This window comes from Passer domesticus, chromosome 8 (genome assembly GCF_036417665.1).
Source record: "Passer domesticus isolate bPasDom1 chromosome 8, bPasDom1.hap1, whole genome shotgun sequence".
In the NCBI taxonomy this organism is placed as follows: Eukaryota; Metazoa; Chordata; class Aves; order Passeriformes; family Passeridae; genus Passer; species Passer domesticus.
Genome location: NC_087481.1, coordinates 26464450 through 26483431, shown reverse-complemented (window position 1 = coordinate 26483431; position 18982 = coordinate 26464450). Strand labels below are relative to the sequence as shown.

Below are 18982 nucleotides of genomic sequence, written 5' to 3'. Positions count from 1 at the left end.
GTGGAAGCTGAGTTTATGTGCTGGTATTGCCATCACTTAGCAAAGCTTTGTGCTTTTATCTGCTTTTGGGGAGCTGATGCATGTTGAGAGGCTGGGGCTGAAGTCCTCAGGTTGTTCCAGGTGTTGATCAAAGCCATCAGAGGCAGGGAGAGCTGGTGACCAGGTGCCATCTCCCCTGCCTGCCTTGTGGGCTGGGCACACTGAGCTCCTGGGCTGGTTTGCAGCTGTGCCTGTTCCATGGGAAGCAGAGGGGGCCACAAGGATGATTTGGGGTCTGGAGCATCCCTCTGATGAGGAGAAGAGCTGGGCCTGGTCAGTGTGGAGAAGGGAAGGCTGGGAGGGGATCCCATCCTTGCACACAGACATCTCCAGGGGCTGGCACAGGAGGGTGCCAGGCTCTGCTCTGTCACTGTTCCAGTGACAGGATGAGAAGCAAAGGCCATAAACTGAAACACAAGTTCCACCTCAACATGAGGAAGAACGTCTGTCCATGAGTGTGGAACAGCTGCCTGGGGAGGCTGTGGAGTCTCCCTCTCTGGATTCATCCCAAGCTCACCTGGAGGTGCTCCTGTGCCTGGGAGGGGCTTGGACTGGATCATCTCCAGAGGTCTCTTCAAGCCCAGGTGTCCTGTGATTCTGGGAGTAGCTTACCCTGACACTTTAGCTTTGGGGAGCGTGAGCCATTGGCAGCAGTGTTTTAAACATGCAAAAGGCATTTGTAAGGATTCCAGCATTTTGTGACTTCCTCATAAAAGATCAGCCAGAGCTCAAGTGAAGGTAATGGTCATAGCTGCTTGGAGTGTTGCTTGGATCAGACTTCCCACACCAGAGTCACCCCTTAGAGAGGGTTTTGTTCATTCCTTGCACTCTTGCTGCAATCTCCTGGTGCTCTGGGAGTTGGGGAAGGCAGGAGGGTGTGCTGGGAGCACCTGAGCACTCAGCCAGGCACAATTCCTGCAGCTGGGCTGGAAAATCCTGCTGCTTTGCCAGGGGTGGTATTGAGAGGCTGGCAAACCTCTCTCTGGGGAGAGGAGCAGGGGTGTGACTCAGGGTAGCCAGGGCCTGTGCTGTTAAAAACTGCTTTGTTGCCTGTGCTCGGTTGAAGTCCAGGTTCCCTTTTTAAATGTTGTTTTTTCCTTCCCCAGGTGAAGCTATTTTTCACAAAAACAGTAGAAGAGCCATCAAACCCAGAGGCTAGCAGTTCAACTTCTGTAACACCAGATGTTAGTGACAATGAACCTGATCATTATAGATACTCTGACACCACTGACTCTGATCCAGAGAATGAACCTTTTGATGAAGATCAGCATACGCAGATTACAAAAGTCTGAATATTTTTTTTATCAGAGATAAAAAAGAACCATACAAAAAAAAAACCATGAAGACAGACAAACTTGAATAAACTGAAAAAAAGAAAAAGGACCTTTCTAAATGGCAAATGGACATAGTGTCAGATTACCAGTTATAGGAACAATTCTTTCCTGACCAATCTCATTTTGCCCTACAAATCTACAGTGTTTGACACTTGTCCAGTCGGGGGGGTAAAAGAAAGGTTACGTAGCTCTTATGTATATAACCTTTTTGTGTCAAAGGACATTAAAACTTCAATTAGGAACTATAAACATGGCACTTTCCCATTTTATTCCAGTTTTATAAAAGTGGAGACAGACCTAATGTGTATGCGTAGGAATTTTTCCTTTTGTGTTCTGTCACCAAACGAAGTTTCAAAAACCGAAAAGAAAAAAAAAAATTTTACAGGTTCACATCCTGCCCCTTTTTTTGCACTTGTGTGGCAACAGAAAAGTCTGCAGTTGGCTAAGAGATGTTTCTAGAAGGTTTTTCCTACATTGTAATGCATGTTTTTTGGATGGGGGCTGGAAGGTGATGCTCGGAGAGGAGCGTGGCCTGTGTACCATGTCCGGCTGTTCCATGCACCTTTCCTCAGCATGCTGCCCTAATTCATCCGGGACAATGGGTGAGGAGTCGCCGCTGTCACTGCTTGTTGTTTGTGCATTTTTCATTTTTTTTAAGTGTAATGGTGCTAGAAAAGGCAGCTAGAGGGAGTGATTCTGTCTAGGGGTACAGGAATGAACCTTCACGACACCCACGAGACCCGCGCTATGAAGGGAGACAAGGAATTGGGGTCACGAAAAACAAAACAAAAAAAAACCAAAAGGAAACACAGCAACAATGACTTAACCATACAAATGTGGAGGCTATCAACTAAAGTAAGAGCTTGAAACAAATGGTTACAAAATTTGACAATGATTTATTGGGAATTTTTTCTGAATTGTAATGGCTGCTCCATCTCCTGTGTAATCAAGGCCAGTGCTAAAAGTCAGATGCTCTTAGTGCAAAAACATCAGTCAACATCTTACATTTATATTAGTAGTTTTTCAATCATATTCCTGCTGTGAATACTTCATGTGCTGCCTTGCAAGCTTTTTTTTTCCCCCTCATGAATATAAAAAGATTTTGTAATGGTGCACAGGAAATGTCATTGGAGATTCTCCAGGTTAGTGTTTGTTTGGAAGATTTCTGATGCATTTATTCAATCAAACCTCTGTCAGCCGTTCCACCCCTTTGACCTTACACATTCTATTACAATGAGTTTTGCAGTTTTGCACACTTTTTTTTTTTAAAAAAAAAAAGTCATTAACTGTTGGGGAGTTTTACTTGAATACTCATTACCTGCAATGTTTAAAAAACGGACATTACACACCAGAGACAGGAAACCAGTGTTGCAGTAAATTCTCAACGCTGTAAATGAAGATTAAAAAGCAGAACTTGTCCCAAACCCATTACTATCAAAACCAACCCCTCAAACCACCCAACAAATTGTTTTTCTAAACCAAGTGGCAGTGTTGGATTATTTGTTCCTAGGGTAGGGCTCGGAGTTGGCTTCTGGTGGACGATTGTCGTGCCCAGCCCAAGGTGGCTGCAGATCCAGCTGCTGGCACATCCAGATGTGAAGCCACTGCCCCTCTAGGGGAGCCATGAACAGCTGACCCCAAATTGATGCTTTTTTTAGGGTCTAGTACACACATCCCCCCCGCTTAATTAACTTGGTGCTGACATGGAAGTTCATGAGCTGTGTTCTCAGCCAGAATTATGAATGGGATCTGTCAGAGCCCTGCACAGCAGCATTAATGGTTGGAATTTGAACCACACAAGGCAGGACTTCCACTAATTACAGTTGGTAAACCAAGGTGTAAAGGGCTTTTGAAGAATTTTTTTTTTTCTTACCTGGTTTCTGTTGGTCAATTCTGCTCCTCAGATTCACGATTCTAACTTCTAACAAAGCTGGTAATACGTTCTGACTTACAGGTTTAATTGGACTTTAATGGATCAAGGTTCAGTGCTCATTGTGACGAGCAGGAGGTGGTTTTCCCTTGGGAACAGGAATTTTAACTCTTCCCCTTCCAATCGTGTTTTCACCCTGTCTGGTTGATAACAGTTGAAAGTTGTGTTGTGCTCAATAAAGCAAACTGCTCCTGCTTGGATAGCTTTGGGATCTTGGCAGTGCTGCGTGTCCCACTGTGGATAATCAGGATTGGATGGTGCAGCTCCAGTCGGTGACGCCGGATCGGGAATCAGGACGCAAGGATGAGCTTTTGCACTGTTATTTTTCCTTTGGAATGTGAAGGTTGGAATGAGGGTTTTGATTTTGTTTTAATTTTTTTTTTTTTTTAATGTTTCGACGTCTTTGAGAAGCCTTGCTTACATTTTATGGTGTAGTCATTGGAAATGGAAAAATGGCATTATATATATATATATATTATATATATAAATATATATTATACATACTCTCCTATACTTTATTTCAGTTACCACCCCCATAGAAGTTGACAAGAATTGCTATGACTGAAAGGTTTTTGAGTCCTTATTAAAACTTTATTTATGACAGTATTCATAATTAGCTTGAGCTGCATTCTGTAGGTAATCTTTCCTTGAGTTTCCAGACTGTACGCTTCAGCCTGTTGGGATGTGCAAGAGCTTACATGTCTGAAACTACTTGAAGGCATCACTTTGGTAAGAGCTTAACTGTAAGGCCCTGAAGCATCCCCTGGGCTTGGGCAGCCCCAGTGGAAATCTTTGCAGCTGTGCAAATCAGCCTCCAGATTCCTCCCCGGGCCACATATTGTAAACTGAAAGTGGAGTTTACATGCAGCATCAAAATTAGCTTTCCAAATTAAAAAAAAAAAACAACAAACCAAACAAAACCACCTTCAAATAATCCAAAAAGAGGATGCTGGTGTGCAAGTTCCATGTTTAGTCCTAGCAGATGTGTGCAATATGTTAACGATGCCTGTGGTTGCCACGAAGTGCCTCGTTTACCTTCTCAATACTGTTGGAAAGTGTCGTGCATGCAGATGGATGGGGTGGGACTGTGCACTAAAAGGGGCTCCAACTGCAGCGTTTTGGCAGAGCTGCCTTTCTCTGCCACTTCAAATTTCCAGTCTGTTTTCATATAGCATATATATATATAGATACTAAAAGAAAAAAAAAAAATCAGTCTGTTAAGCAGCCTTACTCTGATTCAGCCTCTTCAAATACTATTGTGCTGTGCAACAGTGGCTCTGTGTGTAACTGAGAATACACAAAAACCAAGTATGACATGTACAGGATAATGCCTCATACAAATCAGATGTCCGTTTGTTATTGTGTTTAACAACCCTTTATCTCTTAGTGTTAAAACTCCACTTAAAACTGATTAAAGTCTCATTCTTGTCACTGTGTGGGTGTTTTATTGCAGTGCTCTGAGCTTGGCAAACGGCTGAGACGTTGTGCTTGTAAAGCTGTGGAATTTGGAGCGTGGTGCTTGGAGCCAAGGGTGCTCCTTGTGCATCCAGGGATTGGAAGGGAGCTGCAGCTCCAGAGGTTTGACCAGTGAAGTCCAGATGTATGCAGGGATATCAAACCCTCACTTTGGTGTCCTGGTGAGGGGCAGGGGCACCTCCTGGGGCATCAAACCACATGGGCAGGTGCCTGTCCCCAGTGCCTGAGGAGCTGCAGGAAAGATGCAGACAGACTAAGGACAAGGAAAAGGGAAATGGTTTCCCACTGCCAGAGGGATACTGGGAAGAAATCCTTCCCTGTGAGGGTGGGCAGGCCCTGACACAGGGTGCCCAGAGCAGCTGTGGCTGCCCCTGGATCCCTGGCAGTGCCCAAGGCCAGGCTGGAGCAGCCTGGGACAGTGGAAGGTGTCCCTGCCCATGGCACTGGAGGGGCTTTGAGGTCCCCTCCCACCCAAACCATTCTGGGATTCTCTATTTAGTCTCCAACAGAACTTATTTCAAAATACACCTTGTAAATAAGGAAATGTTGCTATCTGCTGCGTAATGAGACCTGAGTCCCACTGAATTATTTTCCTGAAGTAGCTTTACACTGACAAGGAGGTGCATTTTTCCCTATAGAATCACAGCATGGTTGAGGTTGGAAAGGCTCTTTGAGATCATCAAATCCGCTCTCAGGACAGGTCAAGTAGGTGATTCTGGGGTTCTTCTGGTTGTTTGGCTGTTTCCAAGCCAGATTTTAAAGTGGCACCTCAATCCTAGGTGGTGTCCCCTGTTCCCAGGATTACCTTGGGCCTGCAGGTCGGATGACTTCAGGTTCCTTTCCTTTCCTTTCCTTTCCTTTCCTTTCCTTTCCTTTCCTTTCCTTTCCTTTCCTTTCCTTTCCTTTCCTTTCCTTTCCTTTCCTTTCCTTTCCTTTCCTTTCCTTTCCTTTCCTTTCCTTTCCTTTCCTTTCCTTTCCTTTCCTTTCCTTTCCTTTCCTTTCCTTTCCTTTCCTTTCCTTTCCTTTCCTTTCCTTTCCTTTCCTTTCCTTTCCTTTCCTTTCCTTTCCCTTTTTTCCTTTCCTTTCCTTTCCTTTCCTTTCCTTTCCTTTCCTTTCCTTTCCTTTCCTTTCCTTTCCTTTCCTTTCCTTTCCTTTCCTTTCCTTTCCTTTCCTTTCCTTTCCTTTCCTTTCCTTTCCTTTCCTTTCCTTTCCTTTTTCCCCTTCCCTTCCCTTCCCTTCCCTTCCCTTCCCTTCCCTTCCCTTCCCTTCCCTTCCCTTCCCTTCCCTTCCCACTGCTGCTAACACCAGCCCTGGCCCACATTTGGCTGAGATCTCCAAAAATCTGCAGTTCTTTTGGGACAGGGAAGGCTGGGGTGCAGTGTTGGCCAGGTGGGGCTGACCCCACAGGTGAGGGTTTACACCTCAGCACGTGGTGCTGCCCAAGCTGTCAGCGCATGTTCCTTTCGCTCTGGTGAGCTTTGCTTACATCCAAAAAAAATGAAAGTAGGGTGGGAAGATGCAGAGGAAGGGCAGGAAGGTCGAAGGAGAGTGGTCTGAACAGGGTTCAGTGTGATGAGGAGTTGTTGTAAATGCAGAGATCTCTCTGTGAAAGGATTCTGCTCTGGAGACAGAAGTGCTGTGCACAGAGGATTGATTATATTTGACTTTTCTTGTCCTGTTGGCTGAAAGTCCCACGGCCCAGCCCCCAGCAGCTAAATGTGGTTTCTAGGCAAAAATGCTCATTTTTTCCACTCTTGTGACCCGTGTGGTGACAGAGCTTCCCAGGGAGGTGCTGGGTGCCAGCCCAGAGGACAATCCCTGTGCTCCATCCCCAGTCCTGTGCTTTCCATGTGCTCTGAGCCTCTCCCAGCCCCAGGGAGCAGCAGCTCCGTTCATTCAGCTCCCTTTCCAGGCAGCCACCAAGGGCTGGTTAATAATTAATTGTGTCTTCTTTTAAAGCTGCAGCAGAGCTATAAATTGCACTCTTTTAAGAAGGAAAGGCATCAGTAGGAGAATTTCTGAGTGTTTTTTCTGCAGTTGGTTGGCTCTGCAGTGAGTGGTGGCACCTGCCAGCAGTGATGTTGGTGTCAGTCTGACCTGATTCCCTGGGGTGCCCTGGGTGCAGTGGGAGCTGGACTGAAAAAGAAAAAAAGCCCAACAATCCATTCCTATAGATGGAGATTGCTCAGTGTCCTCTCAAAACCAGAACCTGAATTGCTTCTTTAGCTTCCTGTCACCCTCATTCTTTGGTGTCTTCTCAAACCCCATCTTTCCACATCTGTCCCTGGTAATTCTGCTCCTTTTTTTTTTTTTTTTTTAATTTTTCCTACACAGTCCTGTGCTAGGCAGATGAGAAAATCCCTTTATTTTGAACTGATGGACCCACTAAAATAAAAACCTTTACTTGTTTCTTTGCCTTTTCTCCCTGTTCTTTGAGACTTTTCCTAGTTGGGTTTTTTAATGGCATTTCATTGTTTTTGCATTTTTCCATGTGTTTCTTCTCATTTTCCACTTATCTTCTGTGCTTTCAAACTTCTCAGCCACTGCTCTGTGTTGCCATATAGGACAGGTAATTATTTTCTGCCTGGGTGTTTTTAGGGCTTTTTTTGGGGTTATTTGTTTGGCTGTTTTACTTTGGTTGTGGTTTCTTTTTTTTTTTTTTTTCCTTTTTATCTACCAAGCTTTATTCTGAAGGCATAGCAAGGAGAAACACTTTTATGTTGCTTTAAAAAAAAAAAAATAAAATGTTTGCCTTGGTGAGCTCCTGGTGCTCTGCACAAACCTGGATGTGTTTATCTGGTCGAATGGGAACAATGGGACTTGTGATGAGCAACCTGAATTAAAAACTTGCTAATGAGCTGCTGGGCTACACTTTCCAGCTGCAAATGTTGCTCTATGGGCTGTACTGGCTGCAGAAATATTAAAAAAAAACAGGCTTAGTGTGGTTTATTTTTACTTTTTGAGGGTTCCTGTGCTTGGTAATTTACTTTGTCTCCCATGGCTAAGCGCTGAGATAGATTCATGATTTTTCTTCATCATTTCCTGTTCATGGAGCGGTTTTAAGCTGATAAAAGGTGATATTTCAGAGGTTGAGCTTTGTGCTTTCAATTACCCTTTGTGTAATTCAGGCTGCTTCAGGCCCTACTGGTGTTTTTTTGGCCTTTGACAAAATAATTGTAGCATGAAGGTTACGTGGGGTCTGGAAGAGGCTGAGAGCAGCTGGGAAATGCTGGATTGAGGAATTCCAGCAGCCTGCACAGAGAGATCAGGGCTGCCCCATCCTCCTGTGGGCAGCAGGAAAATGGGAAGGATTCTGTCATGGAAATCTGTGCAGGAATGAGCCTTTTAAAAGAGAATTAATGAGTTTGGAGGAGAAGGCAGCAAAGGCTTTAATGTAAAGCAGGGTTTGGTAATGGGAGAGTGAAACCTCGTGGGTGGAGGCATGGAACTTGTGAGGAAAGGGGTGATGGCACATGTTTATAGAGATTTGCCGGGCTTCTGCAAGGATGGGATGGAGCAGCTGATGAGAGGTGTCTGAGAGGCAGCTGGAGGGAGGGAGATGCCTCGGAGAGGTTGGCTTGGGGATCCTTTGCTTTAAAAAGTGTTTGAAACTATGGAAACAGGAGGGCTGACAGCTCCAGACTGGAGTTGGGACTGCAACCAGCTCAGGAAAACGTTGGGATTTGCGTTGGAGGATGGTAAAGATCACGCAGCAGTGAGGGGAGACTGATAACATCCACTCAGCACACAAAAAGGAGTCATTCCCTTCCCTGAATATCAGCTCTTGGGAAGGATCTGGCTTTCCCTGAGAGCTGAGCGTGCAGGAAAGCAGCTCTGCTCTGTGGTTTTTGGGTGTTCTCAGGCCTCACTCCCAGGTGGGCACCCTTCAAAGCAGCCTGGGGAGGGCTGGGGGCTTGGAGGCTTCCTGGAGAAGCTGCAGCCCCCTGGGAAAGGGAAGGGCTGGAAGTTCCACCGAGCTGAGGAACACAGAGCTGTGATCAAAAGCCAAATAGGAAGGTTGGAATTATTTTCACCCCAGCCAGTCCATCCTCTTGGCTTGTAATTTGTCTCTTTTGTGTCAAAAGGAAGGAGAAGCCTTGCACAAGAGCTCCCAGCTCGCGTGTTTGTGCCTGGAAGCAGGAGAAGGGATGGCACCCAGCGTGTCTGTGTCCTTTTCTGGGCGTGGGTCTGTGCTGCAGCACTCCGGGGAATGCTCTGGCTTCCCCTGAAGGCTGAAGCGCAGAAAAAAGATTCTGCAAGGAGCACAATTTGTCACCTTCATCTCTGTCAGCTCCCCCTGACAGACTTCATTCCCCAAGAGTAAGATCTGGAGAGTTCATTGAAGAGGAGCACGAGCAGAGCTGCCAAACCCTGACATCCACACAGGACAGAGCTCTACCTGTTGGACAAAAACCTGAGCTTTGGCAGAGCATCTCCTGACCAATATCTGGCAGGCAGCTGGATGCAGGGGGTGGGAGTATGAATGACCCTGAGTGTTCATGTTGTGTCCTTTGTATCCTTGCTGAAGGTCTCAGCCTGTGATCAGGAGCTTGCTCAGCTTTGTAAAGGTTTTCCCTCTCATGATGCATCCTCATCCCTCTTCTCCCCTGTCCCCACAGCAAAAAAACCCTTGGGAGTGGGAAGCTTTGATCCCTTTGGTGCAGAGCAGTGCAAGGGCAGCACTCCAGGCCCCTCTGGGGAGCTGGGGTTTGGCTTTCAGGGACTCTCCCAGCAGCAGGAGGTGGATGGCTGGGCACAGCCTCAGGCAGCCCCTGGGGTGGCTCTGGGCAGGGAGAGGGAAGATGCAGCATGAGGAGGTGGAGTCATCCCAGCAGCCAGGCAGGAGCTGAGTTCAGGGGCTGGGAAAGGAAATAATTTGGGGGGTCTGTGAAGTGCAGGGCAGTCCTCTGAGAGCAGCTGGGGGCCCTGGGGCAGCACCTACCCCCTCACCCAGGTGCTGTGGCACGAGCTGGCCAGAAAGTGCTGCCCAAAACCCCCATTACCCCCCATTTCTTTAGTTCAGATGTTTTTTCTTTTCTCTAAAAATTACACAGTACAGCCAAGGTTGTCAAAAAGGTAAAACGTGGAGCAAAAAAAGACTCATGCACATATTTCACTATGCTGTAGAGTGTGTTCTGGGATAGTAAACAAATATCTGAGTTGTCTACAGCAGCAATTATGATTGCTGTCATTAGTATCCAGACTGTCCAGGGGTGAGCATGGCCAGGGTGCTCAAGGTGTGCTGTTGACCCAGGTTAGTGGCCATGACCTGACGTCCTCTCCTCAATATCTGCTTTTTCTTCGAAAGGTGCATTTTTCTGACAAAGCTCGTGGCCCTTTTGGGACGGAGCACAGTGCCCAGCCCGTCTGCAGCTCAGCTCCTCAGCCCATTTCCTGCAGCAGCTGCAGGGGAGCTGGGCTGCTCCTGAGGGCTTCCAGCCCCAGAGCAGTGCTCAGGGGTCACACTCCTCTGTGCTCTGTCCCTGCAGCTCCGGGTGACCCCTCTCCATCACCCAGAAGTGGCCCTGCTGCTGCTGCTTGTGTCCCTTCCTTCTGACAAAGCCCTCCTGGGGCTGGGCTCCCCTGCACCTCTGCTTGTGGGGGCTGCAGGGATTCACTTCCAGCCTGTGCAAGTCCTCTCTCGCCTCTTCCCACGTGGGGCACGTTCTTAACGAGGAATTAAGAGACCTCAGGGAGCAGATGCAGCTCAGCGATGGAAATAGTTGCACAACAGAGCGGCTGATTAATGCCTTCTGACTTTTCCAAGAGTCAAAGTCCTGCAGACAAAGCGAGGCTGGCTTAACTGCAGGCAGGAGGAGAGGGGAGAAGTCTGGCCAAGGAGGTGTGAGGGAGGTAAAAGGAGCTGAGTGTCCACACAACCACACCTGAAGGAGAACCTGAGAGGAATCAGATGGCCCACTATTGGCTGCTTGCTTTGGTGGTTGGTTTTGTGGTTTTATTCAGTTCAGCTGTAAAGACTTAAAATGTAAAAGTAACAGTTTTGAATGTACAGCTGTGTAACTGCACAACCCTTTGGGCTTCTGGCTCACCGAAATGGCTGGAGGTGACTTTTCAGGGATGAGTAAGGGCAGAGGATGCACATCTGAGACCAGCCCTTCACCAGAGCCAGCTGCTGGCCAGGACCTCCTGAACCTGGGGTGCTTTGTGTGCTCAGCAACCTCCAAGGCACTGCTCCATGTCCCCTCAGAGTGCTGCAGAAACCCTTGGCCTCCTCTGCCTCTTGGGACAAGGGGATTCACTGGGGGAAGTGAGGGAACATCTCCTGAATTCAGCCGGCCACTCCCTGTCCTTGTGCTGCAAGAGGCAGTGGAAGGACAGACCTTCATCATCATCATCCTCCTCCTCTGGGAGATCTCTGGCAAAGCCACTCCAGGCTGAAGTCTCCAAGCTGAATGCAATACTTCAGACATCTCCAGGTTTTCTGCCATGGCAGAATCCCCCTTCCAGCAGCCAGGCTGGTTTCCCCCTGGTCCCTGTGGCTGCTGGACCTGTGCATCCCCAAGAGGTCATTCAGCTTGTCACCATCCTTGTGACATGAGTTTGGTGGTAGCACAGGCCAGGATGGCTCTCCCAGGGGTTTTGTCCCACGTGGCACAAACCCTGTGTGGGCCATGGCCAGGGGTGTCCCTCTGAGGAACCCCTGAGGGAGCTGGGGGCGCTCAGCCTGGAGAAAAGGAGACTCGGGTGACCTTATCACTCTCTGCAGCTCCTGAAAGGTGGCTGTGCTCAGCTGGGGCTGGGCTCTTCTCCAGGCAGCACTGACAGAACCAGGGGACACAGCCTCAAGCTCTGCCAAGAGAAATATAGGTTGGATATAGAAAGAAAGAAGTTTTTTACAAGAAGGGTGATAAAGTTCTGGAATGGTCTGCCCAGGGAAGGGTGCAGTCACCATCCCTGGCTGTGTTTAAAACAGACTGGATGTGGCACTGGGTGCCAGGGTTTAGTTGAGGTGTTGGGGCTGGGTTGGACTAGATGATCTTGGAGGTCTCTTCCAGCCCATCCCAGTGGTTCTGTGAATTCTGTGAATTCTGTGCATTCTGTGAATTCTGTGAGTCTGATTCCATGACTCTGTGAGTCTGTGAATTCTGTGATTCTGTGATTCTGTGAGTGCCCTGGCCCTCACTGCTGGAGCGCTTTCCCTCTCTGCCCCGTGTGTTGGATTTTAAATCACGAGATCAAAGTCAGCACTTTCTATCTGCAGCATCTCCAGCACGTGTTTCCTTTTTTTGAAGCCCATGAAGTAGTTTAATTGGGAGGCAGGAGCTCTTGAATGAGCATTTGGAATTAATGAGCTGCTTTAGCTGTGCTGATGCCTCACAAGGATATTTTACCTCCCGCTCCTCACCTGTTTTCTCCCTCTTTGCTGCACTTGGGAGGTGACCCAGGCTTTCATTCCTTTTGTGTGGTGTGGCACTGTGCAGGTGGCTGGGGAAGGGTAAATCCCCCCTTTAGAGGTGTCTTAAACAGGTGTGGTGTTTGTGCTCTGCTCTCAGCTCTCAGCCAAGCCCCAGTGAGGATTTTTCTCTCTGTGTCCTCAGTTGCAAACAGGCTGTGCACAAGCTACAACCTCTGGACACTTTGGTCTCACCAGGGCTGCAGCTTTTCTGCTCTTCTCTTCCAGCTGCTGCCAAAAGCTGACTTTTTATCTGATCTGTGGTCTTTCACCACGAGCTGATGTGGTCCCTGCTCTGATTTGTGCCCGTGCTCGGTGCAGCTGTGGTCTCCCAGAGCCCGTTCTCCTTCAGCCTTTGCAGCACCAAGAAACACAAGCAGAGCCACTCGGTGCCACGGGTGCTGCTCTCACTCTCCTCACCTCGGTGTTTATCCCTCTGGGCTTGTCATCAGCTGCACCCCTGGGATCTGACCTCCCCCAGCTGGAGCTGCATCCTCAGGTTGAGCTGCAGCATCTTTTTAAATTATTTTCTTCCTCTCTTTTCCCAAATAGGCAAAATATGCTGAGATTGGACAATTTCAGCCTGGAGGTGGCAGACACCTGGCTTCCATCCAAGGGCTTTCATGGCAGGAGCCACAGCCTGAGGTTGTGCCTGTGGACATCAAACCTGTGCAGATCCACAGCAAATCCTAAATCCACAGGGAATGCCAACAGCCTGGCTCTCTCCTCCGTGGACATGCCTCTTGAGCACATGGTTTGTCCTTCTTCATCTGCCAGCAAAGGCCCAAAAACAAAGCCACTTCCCACTCCTGCTGATCTCCCACCACAGGGTGGGTGTTCCCAAGGGCTGGTGTCCTTCCCATCTTCCCTTTTCCTGCTTTTCCTGCTCTTCTGATTTAGCTGGATTCCTGGTAGCTCATCATCGTTAATAATTTAATGAGTTAGACCCTAAATAAGTGGCCTGAGCAGAATTTTTTTTCTCCTCTCCCTCCTGCCCTCCTCTCCCCGTGACACACTGTCAATGACCCTGCTGCTTGCACAGAAAATCCCTGCTCAAATGGATGTTTTCCCATGAGAAACTGTTGCCAAATCAGTGATTTTTCCTCCCCCCCCATCAAAAGAAAAATAAATCCTGAGCTGGAAAGATTCCTCACCTGTTCAGTTCAACAGCAGTGAGCTTCCAGGCTGTGCTGTAAGATCTGCCCACAAGTCTATTGAATAGAATAAAAGATTTTTTTTTTCTCCCAGTGAATGGAGATACTTTCAGGAGGCATTTGGAGGCATTTTCTAGTACACTTTTTATTCCAAATTCAGCTCAGATGAGGAGGGACCAGAGTGTGCAGAGCACTGTCTCCAGCTGAAAGGCTGGGAGCTGATGCAGCAGGAGATTATTTGGGAATTAAATCCAACAGAGTGGCCTGAGGGGACCTGGTGCTGCTGGAAATCACAGGAGCTTATCCAGGCACATCTGCTCGAGCCACTCTGAGGTCTCCTGTTCAGGTTTCCAAGCCTGCTCCTGCTCTGGGGACATGGCAGTGCTCAAAGGTGGGAGCTGTCCCCACACCTGGCCTGGCTGCCAGGGCAGGATTTTGCTCTTTCAAAGGTGACAAATTTGTGCCATGTGCTTGTGAGGCTCTGCCCAGGGAGTGTAAATCGTGCCAGAGGTTTGCCACATTCCATTGATGAAGTCTCCAATACAGGTCCTGAGAACCCAATCTGCCTGGAGGGACTTCAGTGTAGCTGAGGGTCGCTGAAATTTGGGATTTGCACTTCTTCTCCCTCTCAGAAAAGAGCCCAAAGGCTCCCAAAACATTGCAGATGTCTTTGAAAAACAAAGCTCCCCATTTGCCTCGATGTAACCCAAGCTCATGTTGCTAAAGAAATTCAATTAAACTGAGAGCAACTCCTGGTGAAATTCAAATTGGGTGATCTGTGACTGACTGGAACTGAGTATGTTCAGCTGGAAGGGACCTGCAATGATCAAATTGAGTTTTGAAGCTCCCTGAAAATTTCCCTGAAAGTCTCCTCTCCACAAACCATTGAACATGGTTTCATAATTATATACAATTTTATTAACTATTATATAATCACTATTATAGGTAACCTTCATTGCATAGAGTCAGGGGAAATATGGTGTGAAATATTCTAACAGGAAATAAAAAATGGTGTTTTTACCTTGGTAAAAATATCAGTGTTGCTGCTTGTGCTTAGTGAAGGCTTGTGCTCTAAACAGCATCACATTTTAGCCAGGAGGCATTTTCTCTTTAAAATAAAAAAAATAAATAAATGAAGAAGTCCCCGTGGAGAGCAGCCACCCTTTCTCATGGAGCACGAGCAGAAACAGGCTCGTCACTTCTGATTTCACCCCGCAGAGTGGGAGGAAGAGAGATCCCAAACACTTTCCTGCTTCACAGGACACTGGAGCAGCTCTGGGATGTCACTGGTGTCTGTGAGACATCTCCTGACCAATGCTATTTGTCTGAATTCCCAGGAATGCTGCTGCTTGTTCTTCAGAGCGGAAAAATGTTCTATTTTTGGCCATGACAACTTTTTTTTTCCCTTTTTTTTTTTTTTTTTTTTTTTCCTGGGAATCAAATGATTCAAACAAAGCATGGCAAGGGTTTGTATAGGTCTGAGTGGTGTGGGATGGGGCTGGAGCGTGGCAGAGCTTCAGGCAGGGACAGGAGGAATCTATTACTGCTCTCCTCACAGTTTAAGTGGATGGTGATGGAGACCCTGGCGTGCCAGAGTGGAGGCAGACGTGGATATGTGGGAAAATGTCTCTTGGAGGAGGAAAAAAAAAAAAAAAGATCAAAACAAATGGGTAAATAAACACAGGAGCATATGTCTCAAGACTGGGGTGGGGGGGAGAAGAAAAAAAAAGAGCTTGGATCAAAACTCAGCATCATTCCAGAGCCTGAGGTGGCCCTGGGTGAGCAAAGGAATTGTGGCTGCCCCTGGATCGCTGGAGGTGCCCAAGGCCAGGCTGGACAGGGCTTGCAGCACCCTGGGATGGTGGAAGGTGCAGGGGTGGAATTTTGGGTCTTCAGGGTGCATTCCAACCGAGACCATCCCGGGATTCTGTGGATCTAATTGGTCTAAAATTGCTTTAGGCTTTGCAGGTAAAATGGAGTTGGAATCTCAAGGGAAGGCCCAGCCTGGATCACCCTTTAGCAGCTGCTGGCCTAGGGAAGGATTTGGCTGATTTGGTGTTTTGCTGGTTTCCTCCCCTGATCGGTGATGCCCTGCGTTAAAGCGGTTTAGAGATGAAGCCTTTTTCTGCCCACTTTTTAAACAAAACCAGCAACTGGAGAACCTCAGGCGCGTTCGGCGTCGGCGGTGAACGAGCCCCAAAAATCCACCCTCCTCCAGAAACTGCCCCGTGCCAGCTCTGCTTTGAGAACTCTCAGAAATTCTTTGAAGTAGGGCTGAAGCAGGAAGTTAATTAGAGCTGCTTTGATATCTTCCAGCGTGTTTTAACAGCTGCTTTGGAGGCAGCTCGAGCAGCAAGAGCGTGGTTTGGTTTGTGCTCCTGAAAGTCCACGCTGCCCCTGCTGAAATTCCTCTGTGTGTCATGGCATGGCTGCTTTTTTCTTTCCTGAGAGCTCAAACTCACTTTTACAGAGATTTGGGAAAATTAAACGGCCAAACCTTATTGATTGTGGCTTGTAAAATTCTTTTTAGAGTAGTAATAATAATAATAATACTTTTTTTAAAAGAAATCCCTTGATGCTGGGGTGTTGCAGCCACAGTCTGAAATCTCCCCATTTCTCACTTCTGTTTTCAGTTGTCTTTCTCCCAAGTCCTCCAGCAGGCTAACATTTTCCACGGCTTGTTCACATCTAAATGACTTCCCAGGATATTTTAAAGAGAAATCATTGCAGTGAAGAGGTTCAAGCTGTCTCTTCGTGGTGAGGAACCTCTAAAGAGCCCAAAAGCAGAGGTTTTGACCCCGTTGGTCCACCCTCTTGGGGGAGAATCCTCAACTGAACTCTTGCTGTGGTGAGTAATGGCTGATTGGCAATGTGCTGCTCTGTCATGGAAAATAAACATCTCTTCCAAAGGTTTTCCTCACTGCAGCTGCAATCTTTATCCTCCTTTCTTGTCTTTTGGTTGATCTTGATTCTTATGGCTTGGTTTTTCTTATGTTTGTTACCATTTTTTTTTTTAAATAATAAAATCGTATAATCACAGGATGGTTTGGGTTGGAAGGGACCTTAAAGCTCATCCCATTCCACCTCCTGCCATGGGCAGGGACACCTTTCCCTATCCCAGATTGCTTCACTCAGTCATAGCCCACATTGGGTTTATCTTAAGCAAGGCCAATGTCTGGGTATAGATTTTAAAAGAAAAGTCAAATTATTTTGGTGTCTGCAGAAAGCAAAACAAATAAAGCAAAATAAAACAACGGGGTTCCCAGCTTCCCATCTCTTTTAGCTCAATGCATTCTACCTAAAATTGGGGAATATACATCTGTGGGTCACAAATTGTGAATTTAATTGGGGAATGCACATCTGTAGGTAACAAACTGGGAACTAAAATTGGGGAATGCAAATCTGTGGGTCACACAGTGGGAACTAAAATTGGAGAATGCACATCTGTGAGTCACACAATGAAAGCCATGACTTGCTCCATCATGGAAGAGTGGGAGATATCCAGGCTTTCCCATTGCTCCTTGCCCTTCCTCTCTGGGCTTTGTGGGAGCTGTTAGGAGAATGCCTGGCCCAGGCTGAGCTGTAAACACGGGGCAGGCCAGTGGAGGCTGTGGATTTTTGGGTGTGTGCTGGAGTTTTCCCAGTTAGCAGTGGCAGGAGGCCCTGGGCTCACAGGACCGAGGAGTGTCCCCATCCCTGCGGAGCACGAGCAGCCTCGGTGCCTTTCTCCTGGAAGTGCCTCCTGAGGTGAAGCTGGTGGACAAATCCCACCCTGTGGCACCTCTCTCTGTCCCTCTTGGATCCCTCCTGCTCACCCCTGCCCTGGGCCTGCCTTCTGCAGCTACTGCAGCAACATCTGCTCTGCCCATCAGTGCCTCTCCTCTGCTGGCCCCCAGCCCACGCCGTGCCTGCCATGGATTAAGGACAATTTCCTTCCCTGACCTGGAAGCACAGGCTGGATGGGGCTGTGGTGGAGGAGCGTGGAGGGGGTGTGTGTGTGAATGCACAGCACAGAATCCTAGCCCTGGCAGGAGTCTTTGCTCCCTCCCAATTTGGGATCACCTTCTGAGTAGAACTCATGTAATTCCCCTGCACCTCTGACCCCCCCAGTCCTGTTCTCTCCACAGTTTTTTCCCATTCTGCTCCAGCAGCCGACCTGAAGTCGGTTAGCAGTGACTTAACTTGCCTGGAGCCACTTCAGTGAGACACAAATCCCCTCTGGAAGAGCCAGGATCTCCTGTCTGACTGCTGGATGCAGAGCCCAGCTATTCCTGGAGCCATAAATCCTCACACCTCGTTTGTCACGGGCCAGAGCCGGGCCATGGGACTGGTGTTAATTACTTTGGGGAAATTAGGGGATCCCCAGCCATCTCCTGGGCTGGTGCAGTAACCAAAGGCATGATCAGGCAGAGGGTTTGGGGAGGAATGCGTTGTCTCTCTGTGCTGCCTAGTGAAGGGTTGCTCTTGGAACAGATGCTTCTTTTGGGGGTGAAAATGGATGCTGCTCTTCCAAGTGTCCCTGGAATCTGCTGTGGATGGCTCTGGATGGGATCCAGCCGTGGCACTGCAGGGTGCGGGGGAAAAAGACAGGAAGATGAAACCCCTTGGAGCTGATCACCTCACAGAAGTCACCACTGCTGCTTCTGCTTCTTCAAACTGCTCTTTATTACCATTAATTATGAGCTCTCTTTGTTGTGCTATTTGTATTTTTCAGGAATCTCCGCTAGTTTGTCCTGCCATGGAAAAGCAATATCCGTCAGAATTTGTGAAACACTGTCTTCCTGGAAAGAGAAAGAAGTTATTAAAGTCTAACTTGTTTTTTACATAAACAATCTCTGGCACCTTCAAAAATATTTTTTCACCCAGTGCCACAGTACTGTGACCCCTTAAATCTCTAGAAAACCAGTTGTGTTTTAAATTAACCAGTTAAATTAAGTTAACCAGTTGTGGTTTTAAAATTATTGAGGATTTTTGGCACATTCCCCGTGAGGGGAGAGAACAAGAAGGAGTAATCTGGTGAAGTGTCCAGTGCAGGAGAGGATGGGGCTCTGAATCAGGGAATAATTTAGGTCAGGAGAGCCTGCTGGGGGTCTCTAGTCCAGCTTTACCCAATGCCATGCCAGCTGTGAAGCTTCATGGCGCCAGTGCTGCAGGGCTGTGCTTTCCTGGGATTGTTGGGGTCATGAGGAATGGCTTTCCTGGGATTTTTGGGATCAGGTGGGATGGCTTTTTTGGGATTATTGGGTCAGGAGGGATGGTTTTCCTGAGATTATTTGGGTCAGGAAGGATGTTTCCTTGGGATTATTTGGGTCAGGTGGGATGTTTTTTTGGGATTATTTGAGTCAGGTGGGATGGTTTTCTGGCATTATTAGGGTCAGGTGGCATGGCTTTCATGGGATTATTTGGGTCAGGAAGGATGGTTTTCCTGGGATCATTAAGGTCAGAAGGGATGGTTTTCCTGGGATTATTTGGGTCAGGTGGGATGGCTTTTTTTGGGATTTTTGGGTCAGGAGGGATGGCTTTCCTGGGATTATTTGGGTCAGGAGGGATGGCTTTCCTGGGATTATTTGGGTCAGGAAGGATGGTTTCCTTGGGATTATTTGGGTCAGGTGGGATGGCTTTTTTGGGATTTTTG

The 18982-nt window shown here is 47.7% G+C and overlaps 1 protein-coding gene across 1 annotated transcript in view; it reads left to right on the top strand.

Moving 5' to 3' along the window:
* PTEN (phosphatase and tensin homolog) overlaps positions 1-4734 on the top strand; it is a 47894-nt gene extending 43160 nt beyond the window's left edge. Inside the window, exon 9 of the mRNA XM_064429909.1 lies at positions 1146-4734. Coding sequence (XP_064285979.1) covers positions 1146-1331 — 186 coding nt within the window. The 3' untranslated portion in view covers positions 1332-4734. The remainder of the gene's footprint in view (positions 1-1145) is intronic.
* Positions 4735-18982: the final 14248 nt, after the last annotated feature.